Source organism: Pithys albifrons, chromosome 18 (genome assembly GCF_047495875.1).
Source record: "Pithys albifrons albifrons isolate INPA30051 chromosome 18, PitAlb_v1, whole genome shotgun sequence".
Classification (NCBI taxonomy): Eukaryota; Metazoa; Chordata; class Aves; order Passeriformes; family Thamnophilidae; genus Pithys; species Pithys albifrons.
Genome location: NC_092475.1, coordinates 2,124,436 through 2,138,061, shown reverse-complemented (window position 1 = coordinate 2,138,061; position 13,626 = coordinate 2,124,436). Strand labels below are relative to the sequence as shown.

Below are 13,626 nucleotides of genomic sequence, written 5' to 3'. Positions count from 1 at the left end.
GGCGTTATTACAACCAAGTTTTAACCAACTGAGCTAATCTCAGTTTCCTTTTCATTCATGTTTTTCACTGAGGTTTTCGCAGTTCAGTTGAAAGGATTTATCAGTCAGATCCTGGGTTGGGTTAACCTGAGGCAAAAATTCTCATTTCATTGAAAGTATGAGGAGGCAGAGTTGCACCCAGCTCTGGGTGAATGCAGGTCAGTGCTATGAGACATGCTCAGCCCGAGAGCTCCTGGTCCATCTCCCCTGGCCAAAGTGACACTGACCTGTCACAGTGGTGGGTCCCTGGTCCTCCCTCACTGCTCAGCTCCTCTGTGTCCCCCACCTGGGACAGGTCTCCTGCTGTGCCTCCTCTTGCTTCCTCTTGGAGACTTCCCACTCTCTGGATGCTGCTTGAACACAGAAGGGAACAGAAATTGAGTTGGTGAGGGGAAGAAACGAGGGCAGGAAATGAGGAGAGACTCTGTGGGAGAGGAGCACCTCCCGACATCCATGTTCTCTGTCCCACATTCTGGGCTGCCCTGCACACCTCAGCCATCCCTGCTCCTGCTCTAGGGCAGGACTGACTTTCCTGGGTTCACCTCTGCTTCTCCAGCATGGCTGGCACTGTCCCCCTGGATCCAGCACTGGTACCAGGGATTCAGTCCCTGCAGAACCAGCAGTGAGGGACAGGTCTCAGCAGGCACAGAAGGGAACTAGAAATGTGCTCCAAAATAAAATTGGCACCTCTGGAATAGGGGTGGGTGAATTCAAAAAAGTCAGGTGTGTGTTACCACTCCCCAGGTCCTGTCTCACAGTGTGGGAGGGCTCAGCCCACAGTCACTGCTGAGTGACATGGGAGGGTGAGGACAAGGATGAAAACATGGGGAAATCTGCAGGCAGGAGGGTGAATTTACCCATCTCGTGACAAGGTGGCAACCCCAGGGCCAAGAGGGCTGCAGGCTCTTTCAACAAGCTGGATTGTGTGTTTGCATTGGTTTCATCCCTCTGCATCTCTCTGCACACCTCGGAAAATTCCCCACCTGGGCTTCCCTCAGCAAACTCATCTCTCTGCACCTGTGAGGTCAAGGTGTGAGGCAGCTACGTGTGACCTCACCAGGAAAACTCCCCCTGACTCCTTCCACTCACTTTAGTCATTCATCTAAACCTGTTTCAAGCCCTTGGAGCTGCACTCACACTCATGGCGCTCTCCTGGCATGAGGAGGGATGTGCCCCAACAGCTCCTGCAGGGAGCATGTCAGCTCCCACCCTGAGTCACTGCCACACCTGCAGGGCTGCAGGGAGAGGGGGCTGAGAGCCCACAGCCCCCACCTAACCCCCCTCAGTGCTGTAAACCAGCCGGTCCTTTTGTGGGGCTTTATCCCTTTCTCAGCGTTTAACAGCAGAGGGAAGCCTGACGTGGAAGAACAGTGTGGGCCTGGACTTTATATGGAATGCTTGTAAGCATTTGGAAAATTATCTTCTGCGTACTAAACATCTGAGTCACCCCTGGAGAGCACTGCATCCACTTTTACATGTTATGATGTGCTGTCCTCAGCCACAGCTTACGAGGAAAAAGTCATTTAAACCATCGGGGGAAAAGCTGCTCTGCTGACTCTTCCTCTTCTCTCTCCAGGCTTTGGAAACTTCAGTGGAAACCAAAAGGGGTTTTCATCCTCTTAATTTCAATTAGATGAAAAGGTGAAATATCTCATGATCAGCCCAAGGGTGGTTTGGGAGCACTCTGGGTGTCAGGTGGTGGGAGTGGAGGTGAGGAGAACTGGGGATGGCACCAGGCAGGGCCCAGCCTGGCTTTTCCAGCAAAGTCTGTTTCCTGGAAGCCAAGAAGGACTCACGTGCCGGGGTGTTTGGCCACTGTTATAAAGGTCTGTGTTTACCAGATCCTCCACAGTCACCCTGTCGGGGAGAAAATTCCCTGCACAGAAATTCCAACTGACTCAGCAACAAGGGAACCTGGGTCAGGGACAGACCTGGGGGGAGACTCCAAACCCCTCAGCAGAGCACAACAACAACACAGGGGTGCTCAGGAAACGCCCTGTGGTGGCACCAAACCAGGGAGCTGCTGGCAGCTCAGGGCAACATCCCCCTCCCCAGCCCTCAGTGCTGCTCTGGCCAGTGCTGGGGAAAGCCTGGCAGGGCCATCCCCAGCCAATCACCCTCTCCTGCTCTGGAAAGTTGAGGTGTGTGGTTCCCACTGAAAACTGGCACAGCATGTGGGTGCCAGACATTCATCACCCCCTCCAAGGAGGGGGTGGACATGGTTGACCCACACTCCATGCGGGAGGGCCTTGAGGCTCAGCAAGGCATCACTTCTTGGGAGGATGGGAAGGAGTTGGCAGCTCTGCTCACCCTTTCACACCTATACAAGTTGTTTGAGCCCTTGGAGTCTCAGTGGTGGGACAAACTCTGGCAAACCTCTGGGTGAGAGCAAGTCTGTCAGAGCACCTGCTCCATCTGTTCTGTCTGAAGGAACAAAGGGTTTGTGCAGCAGGTGTCCAGATGGGACAGAGCAATCATGATGCCAAGTAAAACCTCCAAAATAACAAAAAAGACCTCAAACTTCCCACCTCTACACCAACACTCAGCAGAAAAAAAACGTTTCCTGAGCTCTTCTTCATGGCTGCTCTGCTCCCACCTCTGCCAGCTCCTGGTCAGAGCTGGACCCCCACAGTGCCCCTGGCCATGAGACACTGCCAGAACAACCACAGCTCATCTGGGAGCCCAGGGACCAGTGCTGGCTCCTTGGGACTCCCTGTGTGACTGCTGGAAGCCTCCAGCCCACAGCCCAGGTTTTGCCTTGCTGGTGAGAAGGGCAGCAAGCCCCAAGGAGCACACGAGGTGTCCCAGGGCCCTGAGCTCAGCCACCAGGCCCCCCAGGGGCTTCCACCTCAGCACTGAGGTCCTTTATCACAAAAAATACACAGAAAAGGCACCTCTTTCTCTTCAAAAGTAACCAAACTAAACCAGCATCCAGGACAGCAACTGTCAGCTTCTTGCCAATAATATTCCCACTTCCCCTCCCTCCCAACTCCCATGGTAAATACACATTGGAATAAGCCAGGGTGGTGTGGACAAAGAACAGGAGGTGCTTCTGTACTAAAATGTCTCCATTCTTGTTCCACTTCAGACTAAGGACACAGAATCCTTCGTGCTGAGTCAGGACTAACTGCAATGCAGCAGGATGGGAATCCCTCAGGGAGCTGCAGCCAATGCCAGAGGCTCTGGCTGCTCCAGCCTTCAATCCACCAGCTCTGGGTGTCCTGCCTTGCACTCTGCCTTGGAGCAAACTGCTGCAGCTCTGCTTCAAGTCTCACAGTGCTCCGATGGGAACCCTCCTCATCTCCTGCCCCAGCTGCTCTTGGACTGTGCTGGCACTTCTCTCCTGCCAAGGGACTTGGAGCCCGTGACACTTGGGGACTGAGCTACAAACCACTGGGATAAAGTATCTGGGAAGGGCAGAGATCAGATGGAGTGATAACTGAGCATTGGGAAGAGGGTTCTGGTCCCCTGTGAAGCTCCTTGGCTTCAAGGCCAGGCTTGAGGAAGCCTCTTGAGGGGATTGCCAGGACTGAGGGAATTGCCAGGATCAGCCCTGGCTGAACTCGGAAGTGCAAGTGGAGAGTCCCCTCAGCTGCTTTTCAGACATTTCCTTCTCTTTGTCCCTGGTGAACTGACCCAGGGCAATTATCACTGAGCTGCTTCATCCCCTTTCATCCAGATTGCCGTGGATGAACTTGTCACAGCAGCAGGAAGAGCCCAGGATGTGTCTGTGGGCAGCAAGGGGAGGTTACAATGCCCTCCTGGCCTCGGTTATGTCAACTTCCCCCTCAGCTTCCTCCCAGAGGGAAGTGTGGGGGCACTTCCACACAGTGCACACTTCAGAGAGCTTTAAACAGCTCCAAGCCGGGGGGGATATTCCTCCTCTGAACCACAAACTATTCCTGGCAACTGCTGAGCTCAAAAAGACCTATAAAAAGTCAGACTCATTCAAGGCAGATGTTGCTCTGCGTCATCTTTTCTACAGGCTGGAAAATGCCCGAGGGGGTCACTCTTGTTGACTTCCCTAAGCAACATCTACTTAAAAAACTTCTGCAGTCAGCACAAGTGCCCCAAGCCTGGTGCTTGGCTGACTGAGCAACTCTTTGCTTGCTGCAGTGTCTGGTCTGGAGGCAGACCTGGGGCTCAGGAGGGTCATAGCTGGGTTCAGCCAAGAGACATGAGCTTCCCCCCGGCAGTAAATGCCAGGGCAGGCAGAGTGCATCCCACTGGCACATCCCAGGGCAGGCAGAGTGCATCCCACTGGCACATCCCAGGGCAGGCAGAGTGCATCCCACTGGCACATCCCAGGGCAGGCAGAGTGCATCCCACTGGCACATCCCAGGGCAGGCAGAGTGCATCCCACTGGCACATCCCAGGGCAGGCAGAGTGCATCCCACTGGCACACAGCCTCACCAGGGCTGTGGGGTGGCTGGTGTTGTGTGATCATCAAGTCACACCATAGCTGGAGCTGAAAGGGACCTTAAAGTCCATCTTGTTCCAACCCCGTGCCATGAGCAGAAACACCAGCATGGAAAGAAGGATGTGCAAAAAGCAGGCAAGGGTGAGCAGGGTCAGATAATACAGAGTGGGACTCCCAAAATCACCTCCAAATGAGACTAGGAAAGGACTCTGGTAACAGAGAAATGTATAATAAAATAACTTCTTTGGTTTCTTTCTTTAGAAAACATCTTTCACACGTGGTATAAAACCAGGTAGTTAAGAAATACTTTTCAAGCCAGGTGTACAAGGGACTGGGGGGCATCTTCCCCCACCCTGTGCCTCAGCAGCAAACTTCCTTCTCAAACAAAAGCATGGCAAACAAATGCAACTGAATCCTCTGTGGGAAATACTGTTACATAACTAACCCCCCATCCCCAACAAACCCAAACTTACACAGTCTAAAACAAAGCCAGACAGTTAAAGGGGACTGGGGTCTCTGCAGAAATAATGACCCTGGGTGCAGGTGTTTCTTCTGATAAAATCCTGAGCCTTGTCAAAGGCTGGAAAATCAGTGACCAGCACCTGGAGAGCTCCCAGGAGCTGTGCTGGTGTAAGGACACTGCTGCTCATACATCCCATCCCACCCCACCAGCGGTGATGCAGCTGCCACAGCTCAGTGTCACTCCCACCCATCGCTTATCTCTCACGCTGCTTCTCAAGTTATGCTTGGAAATATAAATAAATTAAGGAAGCCACAGAAAGCAAAAAACCAAACCAAAAAGCACCCAAAAAGTCCAGTCCATGCCCTCAGGGCAGCAGGAAGCGCTTGCGGACCTTCTCCTCGATGGAGTGGAGCTTGACAACGCGCAGCGCCTTCAGCAGCTCCTTGGTGACCTCATAGTGCTCCTCCTTCTTGTGAGTGAGGAAAGTCCGGAATTTCTCCTGGATGGATGCCCTGCTCCATGGCTGCTGCTTCTTTGGTGAGCGCTCCAGGAGCTGCTGCAGGCGCTTCAGCTTCTTGACAGGCATGTTTTGGTACACCACAAAGTCTATCAGGGCTTGTTCGCAGTCGTCGCCCTCCGGAGCTGGTGGGGAAACAGCCAGAGGTTAGAGGGGACATGGGAGAGCAGGACACAGCCCTGCCAAGCCTCTCCGTGGGACATCTGCCCAGGGAGGTGGTGGCTCCCCATCCCTGGAAGTGCTCAAGGCCAGGTTGGATGGGGCTTGAAGCAACCTGGGCTGAGCTTCCCATCAGTGGCTCATTGCTGTACAGGGCAGTTGGAAAACAACGTGTAAAAGTTTCCGTAATTCTGAAAAAAGTAAATATACCTATTCCATGCTTCTCCCTGTCAGGGAGTGGAGGAAGAGGTAAAGTTCATAAAAATCTGAAGTAATTGCAATAAGTGTTTACACATGGTTTTTCCTGGAAGTTTCTGTTTTCCCACGCGGATTTGTACATCCTGTGACAGGACAAGCCCTGAGCACAGCCCCAGTCAGGCACAGGGACAGATCCAGCCTCAGCTGGTGGAAGCTGCTGGAGTGCATCCAGCACAAGGAATGAAAACAGAAAGAATTTTCAAGAGGCCAAGGCCAAAGGATTACTCAGTCAGGGAGAGAGATTAGGCCAGTTTCATGCTGTTGCAAACTAGGAATGGCTTCACTGGTTACAGTGGGGCGGGTTGGGCTCTACTGCTCTGGCTCTGCCTCTCCAGCAGGCTCAGGCTGATGATGGGCAGGTCCCTGTGTGCCCCCTGAGCAGAACCACAGGGAACCAGAGCTAAAAATACCCTTCAGCTCTGGCTGCAGGGACTGTTGCCCGACACACGTGCTGCTGACGCTGCTCCCACCTCACCACCCCCAGGCCTGTGTCCCGCTGCTGACGGAGCTTTCCCTCCCTCTGCAGGGATCATTCTCCTGGCAGGAGCTCATGGTGTGAGTCAGGTCTCAAAAGGGGAAATGCTTGGGTTGGTTGTGCCAGGAGAGGATGGAAAGGTGAAAGCTGCTGGGGAAAAGAGCCTCCTCACTGGTCACCCCCAGAGCCAGCCCTTTGCTCTGCCCTGCACCTGTTCTCTTGCCAAGAAAGGTTGGACCAGATGGTCCTTGAGGTCTCATCCAGCCCAGGGTTCTGGGATTCCCTGATCTGTGCCCACTGGCTGCTCCTGTCTGAGCTCCCAGCTCCACTGAGGCTCATCACTGTATCATGGTGAGACAACTGATACATCATCTCTATTTTTTCAGCTGACAGGTCAAAATCCACCCTACACACAGCTCTGATGAACCTTAGACTCTGCTCCATTCAGTCTGTACAAGACCAGGCTATGCTGCAATAAAAGGTTCCGGAAAACAGGCTGAAGCCCTGGAAAAGGGAGTGCAGGATCCATGGCAGGAGCCAGGCTGGGCACCTCAGCCCTTTGCACCTCAGCTGTTTGCATGACCATCAAACACCTGTTATCAGCTGCAGCTGTAAGGCTGCCAAAACTGTCCTCCTGTCCCCACATTCCCAGTTGTTCCCTGTCAGATCCAGCAGGATTTCACTGCCAGTTCTTTGTTCTGGCTGAGCAGTGGCCATTGCTTAACCCCAGCAACCCATCCTTGAGCTGTGGGCCTTACCCTGGAGGGGAGGGAAAGCAGACAGCTATATTCTATCTACAATTAATATTAATTATGGATCACTCCATACTTTTACAAGCCTTTTCACCTCGTTTTGCATCTAAGTAGGAGCAAACCACCAGAAAAAAAAAGTCACCACAAAGTCCCCTCTTGCCCTGGCACCCCGTGGCTCACCTGGTCCCTGCGTGGTGTTGCCTCTCCCCACTCCACAGGAGGTGCAGAGGGTGTCGTGGTACTGGTTGCCCTGAACGTTGGTCACCTTCCCCTGCTGCTCACAGTTCTGGTGTGGCTGGCATGGGTCGGTGCTGGAGTTGGAGGAGAAGAAACCAGGGGGGCATTCGTGGCACTTGGTGTCCTCAAAGGGGGTACCTGTGCACAGAGAGGCAATGGGACTGTCAGGGGACAAGCTGGGAGGAGAGGCAGGAGCTGATGCCACACACCACTGGAGGGTGATGCTTTAGAAATGGTCACTGCCTGCAACTCCCTTGGGAACTGCATGTCCTTGTGTGGGGCAAACAGCAATGCTTTGCCCAGCCTTGTCCCAAGCCCATGCTGGCAATTGCCTCCAGCCCCCAGACACAAGAGGACACCTCATCTCTATGAAAAGGGCCATCTCACAGCCAGGCCAGTGGGTGAGCTGCTGAACCAGCCCTTTGGTTCCCAGGGAGCCAGTGGCTCCCAGCCAAGTGAAAGTAAAAGTTGCTGAAGGCCTCCCTGGCACTGGGCCAGCCCTGCCTGGTGTCACAGGGATGGTGCCACGCAGCCAGGATTGCACCAGGCATCCTGCACATTCCCTGGGAGAGTGGGAAGAGCCTTAGCACAGCACATTTCACACCCCTTTCACCTCCACAGATCTAGTTAACAAGACAGTTCATACTTTGTCACACTCTGCTTTAGGCTGTTGCTTTGGCTTTCCCAGGGGAAGTCTTATCTTTCAGGTCTCTCTCAACCCAAACTGGTCTGTGCTTTCATGTCCCAGCCAGCCCAGCCATAACCCCAACTCCTGAGCCACTATTTGTAAATGGGAAATCCCAAAGAAGCTGGAGTCCTGCAGAGGGATTAAAGCCCCCATCCAACCTGAACACCAGCAAGCTCTGCCCTCAGCCCCCAACCCACACCATCCCCATCCAGTCAGCAGCACCCCAGCCCCAGAGTCCTTGCGGGGGGGTTCAGGTGCTGGGCTGGGGTACAATCCTCCCCACACAAGAAGCAATTTGTAAAAAGTAAATAACAAAAACCAGCTTCTCCTCAGATGCTCAACTTGCACACACAACTCCTCAGTCCTACAGCCAACCCTTCAGACAAATGTCATGTTTCATTTCAAAGAGCTTCCCTGGACTGCTTGGTATTTCACTGCATTACTGCCTTTTGTCATGTCCTATAGAAAATTAAACCCCAAACCTCAATCTTCAGCACCAGCTGAAAACAGCAGGTGTTTCTCCTCTGGCCAGTGAGCCTGGAGCTCTTCCTTCAAAAGCCTCCACACTTCAAAAGCCTCAGCACTTCAAAGCATGAAACAGGATACTGCTGGGCTTGCAGGTGCTGCCTATGCTGGTTTGTTGTGGTTTCCAGGCAGACCCTGGGCCTTGGGGACTCAGGGGGGACTAAGAAGAAGGGGAAAGTGGGAAACCCACTCATAGGCAACTTATATTTTCAGAAAGTTTGCAGACATACACAAAAAGTAACTAAAGGACCAGAGAAATCCATACGGGGAAAACAACGGGAAAATAAACCACCTAAAATCTCCTGGGAGTTACATCATGAAAGGAGATGGAGTCTCAGACTCAGGAGTCGAAACAAGGCTGATTTTATGGGTTTGGAATCTGGCCATATACCCACTGCAAGTTTTCAACACAAATTGCTCTCCAAAATCCAACCTCACAGCTACACACACCCACCAGCCCTGTCTCTGCATCATCAGCCACCTTGCCCAGTCCATATAATCAGCATTCCCAGCTCCTGGGCTACCTGATGAAAGAATAAGGGAGCTGACAAAGAAGCAGAAGCAACTTGGACCTGCCCACCTGTCCAGAGCCACACATGGCCAGCAGCTGCTCTGGGCACGGGCAAGTCCCAGCCTGGCTTTGCCTGCTGCAGTAGGTGAGGCAGTAACTGGGATCAGCATGTCCCATCCGAGTGTTGTGCCAGGGATTTCACAGGCTTTCAAAGTGAAAGCTGGGGGAAAACCCAACAAAATTCCTCCTCGGAAAAAATCTAGGAGCAGTTTCACATGCCAGCAAGGATGGCACTGTGACAGTGAGCTAAAAGGGAACAAACAGGCTGGGCTATTGGCAAGCGCTGGCTGCTGTATTTCTCCTTGATTTTTAGCTCCAATGGGGATTTAGGGGTGTGACAGGAGCCCTGTGAGCATTCACGCTGCTGCCTGTCCCGGTACTTACCCGATTTCTCCACACCCGAGCCCGGCGGACACTCGGAGTGCCTGATGCAGAGCTCCATGTCCGAGTAGTACCCCGGCTGGCACTGGCAGGCGCGGTTGTGCGTGGCATTGCACTGCTGCACCTCCAGCTGCCTCTCCCCGCAGATGACGTTGCAGTACCGGCACTTCTCCAGGTAGTTCCAGTACTGCGTGTAGTGCAGCTCCGGGCAGCTCTTGCACTCCGTGGGGCTGTCCCTGCTGCAGTGCCGGAACACGAAGGTCCCCGGCGGGCACTGCTGGCACGTCACCCTCTCGCCCGTCTCAGCGTCCTTCCATTGGTACGTGGGGTCGGCGCTGTAGCCGAGCTCGGCCAGGAGCAGGAGGAGAGGGGGAAGCATCCACTACAGCAAAGACAGCGCAAAGAGCCCTGAGCTCGTCCTCTGGCCGAGGCGGGAGCAGCAAACGCGGCTGCTGCTGCTGTTACAAAACTTGTTATTGTTGTAGGTACAATGAATTATCCTCCCTCCCTCTGCTGCCCCCAGCCCCAGAGGTAAAGCATCAGTGGTACCAGCGAGGAGCTGCCTCCCACTGTGCCTCCCCATTGCCCTCCCTCGCCATCCCAGGTGACAGAGCATCTTTCCCAAAGCCATTTGTGTTGCTTTCATAGCCCTGTTTCCCTCTTTCAGAACTCAAAGCAGATCCAATACATTCCCCTCTTTCACCCCAGTCAGTTCTCCCCTGTTTGGGGTAAGAGAGACCTTTGCAGATCAAGAAACAGATGGGAAGTTTCCAAACTGGCAAACATAGAACATGCTCCATAGCAACTAAAAGACCTCTTTGGAAACGCAGATGCTCGGGGTGGTACGGGAGAATCCCAGACCTTGTTTTATCCTCCCTTCCCTTTTCAAAGCACGTGTGCCCTACCTGAGGAGCAGACGATACTTTACCTTGGATGGATGCCCCAAACTCGGCATGTGGCAGGATGGCATCACACCGAGGGCTGCTGAGCGTCGGGATCAGAAACCTGAGGAGACAGAGGAGGTTTCTCAGGGGTTGGTGCTGGCTGGGCTGGAGCTCCTCTCGGCGGCAGTGGAGCCAATCCAGACGGACAGCATTAAAGCAGAGAGAGGGACACAGGGAAGGGCAGAATGGGAAGGGCTGCTGGGAAAGCCTGAGTTTCCTCGCCTGCTTTCCTTCGAGTCAGCCCTTCTCCGAGGGAGATGCCGGCTCTCCCCAGCCCAGGGACAGAGCGGAGCCTTATAGGGGTTGCGTGTGGGAAGCTCTAACCGCACACCCACGCAGCGCTAGACACGCGTAATCGCCCGCCGGGGGGACAAATCACCCCCAGCCCACCTCGGCCGAGGGGGACCAGGAACGGGTGAAGTGATGAGGCGGCAGTCAAGGTCTCCCATCCCTCCCCATCCCATCCGCCGGGACCGGGACCGGCTCCGCTCCCCGCACCTCCGCCCCGCAGCGCTCCGCGCCGCTCCCCGCGCCCGGGAGCACCTTTATAGCCCCGGCCCGTGGGGAAGACCCCTCTTGCGCAAGCGACGGCGACATCACAGCTCCATCCCGGCCCCCCAACCTCTCCCGCCGTCCGGACCCCTCCCGCAACCCTCCTGGACCCCGGACCCTTCCCGAACTCCTCCCAGATCCTGACCCCCTTCCGGACCCCGATGCGGCGGCCGCGGCTCCGCTTTCCCATCCCGGCGCTCCTTCTTTTCCTGAGCGCCACTTTCCCTCTCCTTTCTGCGTTTGCCTCTGAAAGTGAAGCTTTTGGGGCAATAAAATGCGTTTACCTGCGCGGAGCAAAGAGCCAGGTGGAACTGGCAGAGTTTTTCAAGGCTCTGTAAGTTTTACAGGGGGTTGAAGTGGAATTGTTTTCTGGCAAGGGGAAAGGTGGGGAAATTCCCCTACGAGCGCCTGTTCCCCGACTGTAAATGCAAAATAATTTCCCTGTAAGGGCAGCTGCGTTTCGCTGTCAGGGCACAGTTTGCCCCCCAAAGGCAGCCCAGAGGGGCCGATCCTGGCCGGGGCTGGAGGGAAGGGGCATCATCCCCCCAGCTCTGCCCACGGGCTCTGGACAGAGACCCCATGCCAGTCCCTCATCCTCCGAGGGCACTGACCCTGCCCGAACACCCCGATCTCAGTCCCCAGGCACTGCATTCCTAAAAGCTGCTCCGAACTTCAGCTCTGCCCTTCCAGGAGCCCCAAGAATGGCACTGACTGTAACACTGAACACTTACAGGTACCTTTTGTGGGACCACAACATTCAGCAGCAGAGGAGCTCAGCGCTTAAATCCATCACAGGTGACACTGCCCTAAGTCTTGGATCTCGAGGATTTGCATGGAAACTGAACTCAGCTGTGCAGGTTCAGCACCTGGCAGAGCAGCTGCTGGTGCCTCGCTCTGCACTGCCCCTGCTTCAATACGTGGGACTCCTGCCCTTTGTCCTTCTGCCCTGTCTCACCAAATTCCCTCTGAACAGGCGTTGGTGAACGTTCAAAACCAGATCACAAGCTCAAAAAGCAAATGCAAAATCTCTGAAGTGAGGGAACCACAGTGAGGACCTGAGAGAACAGAGGTTTTTCCCCTCAGGAGCCAGCAGCCAGATCATTTTGCAGATCACTACAGAGAATTAAGGATTCTGCATTTGCCTTCTGCAAGAGGGGAATGAGCTTCTCACCTCCAGCTGTCAGTCACTGGGGCTGCAGGTGGAGAATACCTTGGACTTCATTCTGAATGGTCTTTAAGATCAAGCCTACAAGACCTAAACTCACCATTCAGCAAGAAAATCAAACCCAGTTCTCTGCTACCCAGGAGAAAACCCTGATGGTCAGGGAGAATCCAAAGCTCCTTGCAATAAGTTGAGTTTCCACCCACCAAGTTTAGAGAAAGTCCTCTGACTCCAGCAGGAGCCAAGGGGGTCAGAACTCTGGTCCAAAGGCAGGGTCTGGGCTGTGTTTATTTGCACTTTACACAGAACAGGTGATGGGCTGAGTTTCACAGGCCTCTCTAAAATGGTTTTTAATTTTACTGCGACTTTATCTCAATCCCCTGTACCTCTCCAAAATAATCCTGATGATTTGTAAATGGTTTTGTCATAATCCTGGATTTGAAGCCTTCCAGTCTTTTGCTTCCTCACTATGTATCACCTCAGGAATTAGCAAACTAATCTCCCAGCACTCCAAGAGCCTGAGGCACAGACCTTGAGGGTGTTTTTTTGATGGAATTCACCACAGGACTGGACCCAGGAGGAAGCCCCACTCTGAGCTCGCCTGGCTGGAGGGTTTCAGCAGGATCCCTCTGCCCAAGACTCACCCAGCTGAGCAGCCACAAAGCGTTTCCTTCTCTGGAGGCAGAAACAGGATTGTGATTTTCCTGCCCTGGGTTTGATGTGGATCCCACAAGGTCCGTGAAGCACAGGCAGGTGGCACATCCTGGATGGTGCCTGGTGGCCATCCCTGTGTCCCTGCCAGGTTCTGCTGGCCAGGAAACTCCTCTCCACCCTGCAATGCCTTCACCACCAATTATTGCTGTTGTGAGTTTATCAATGACAAAAACGTGTCGTGGGAGTTTCTAGAGAGAGAAACACATTAGAGAGACAGAAAAGGCTTCCCCAGGCAACCTCCACCTTTTGGGGAGGTCAGAGTGTGGCACAACAACCTTTGGTTAATCTTTGTGTTTTTCTGGTCCAACAAATCTCCCAGAACAAGTTTGCTGGTCACTGCCTGGCCATTGGAAAGCAACAAAACGACTCATCAAGGACTCTCTGACCTGTGTAGTGTAGAAAAGGAATTCTGCATCATAGTCCCATGGCTCTGGCTGCACTCACTGCATCATTCACACTTTAGGGTGTTCAGCAACACCACTTTCCAAACCTTTTCTTGCAAAATAAAGTTTCTCACTAATCAGAGAAAATCTGTAAAGCAAAGAAATTCCTCAATTCCCAGCAGTTTGCCAATCAAAGACAGGGCTCATCTCTCTCCTGGTAAATATTTGCTTTGGGGGGTTTTTTGGCCTCTTTCCTAAGTCCCTTCAGCTCTTTTGGGGGAGGAAAAAAACAGCAGGAAAGGTTTATTCAGTGACACATCACTAAAATTTCAGAAAATGTTCCAGGTCTAGTCATAGCACTGCAAGGCAAGGGCAACTAAGAGATT

General features: G+C 53.6%; 1 protein-coding gene across 2 annotated transcripts; it reads right to left on the bottom strand.

Annotated features, from left to right (window-relative positions):
• Positions 1–4,674: 4,674 nt before the first annotated feature.
• Positions 4,675–11,168, bottom strand: TNFRSF6B (TNF receptor superfamily member 6b). 2 transcript variants are annotated; one of them, XM_071572687.1, is made up of 5 exons: positions 11,139–11,168; positions 10,414–10,490; positions 9,489–9,867; positions 7,264–7,458; positions 4,675–5,564 (listed from the first exon to the last, which is right to left on the bottom strand). In XM_071572687.1, the coding sequence occupies exons 2-5, from the start codon at positions 10,453–10,455 to the stop codon at positions 5,287–5,289; spliced, it is 894 nt and encodes a 297-aa protein (XP_071428788.1). In that variant the 5' UTR covers positions 10,456–10,490; positions 11,139–11,168; the 3' UTR covers positions 4,675–5,286. The 2 variants fall into 2 exon arrangements, with proteins under 2 accessions (XP_071428788.1, XP_071428789.1); XM_071572688.1 differs by lacking the exon at positions 11,139–11,168 and adding an exon at positions 10,820–10,850.
• Positions 11,169–13,626: the final 2,458 nt, after the last annotated feature.

Coding starts and splice junctions, on each gene's coding strand:
- TNFRSF6B (XM_071572687.1), bottom strand. CDS start 10,455: ATGCCATCCTGCCACATGCCGAGTTTGGGGCATCCATCCAAG. Junction 9,868..10,413: donor GTTTGGGGCATCCATCCAAG/GTAAAGTATCGT, acceptor TCTTTGCTGTAG/TGGATGCTTCCCCCTCTCCT. Junction 7,459..9,488: donor CTCGGGTGTGGAGAAATCGG/GTAAGTACCGGG, acceptor CTCTGTGCACAG/GTACCCCCTTTGAGGACACC.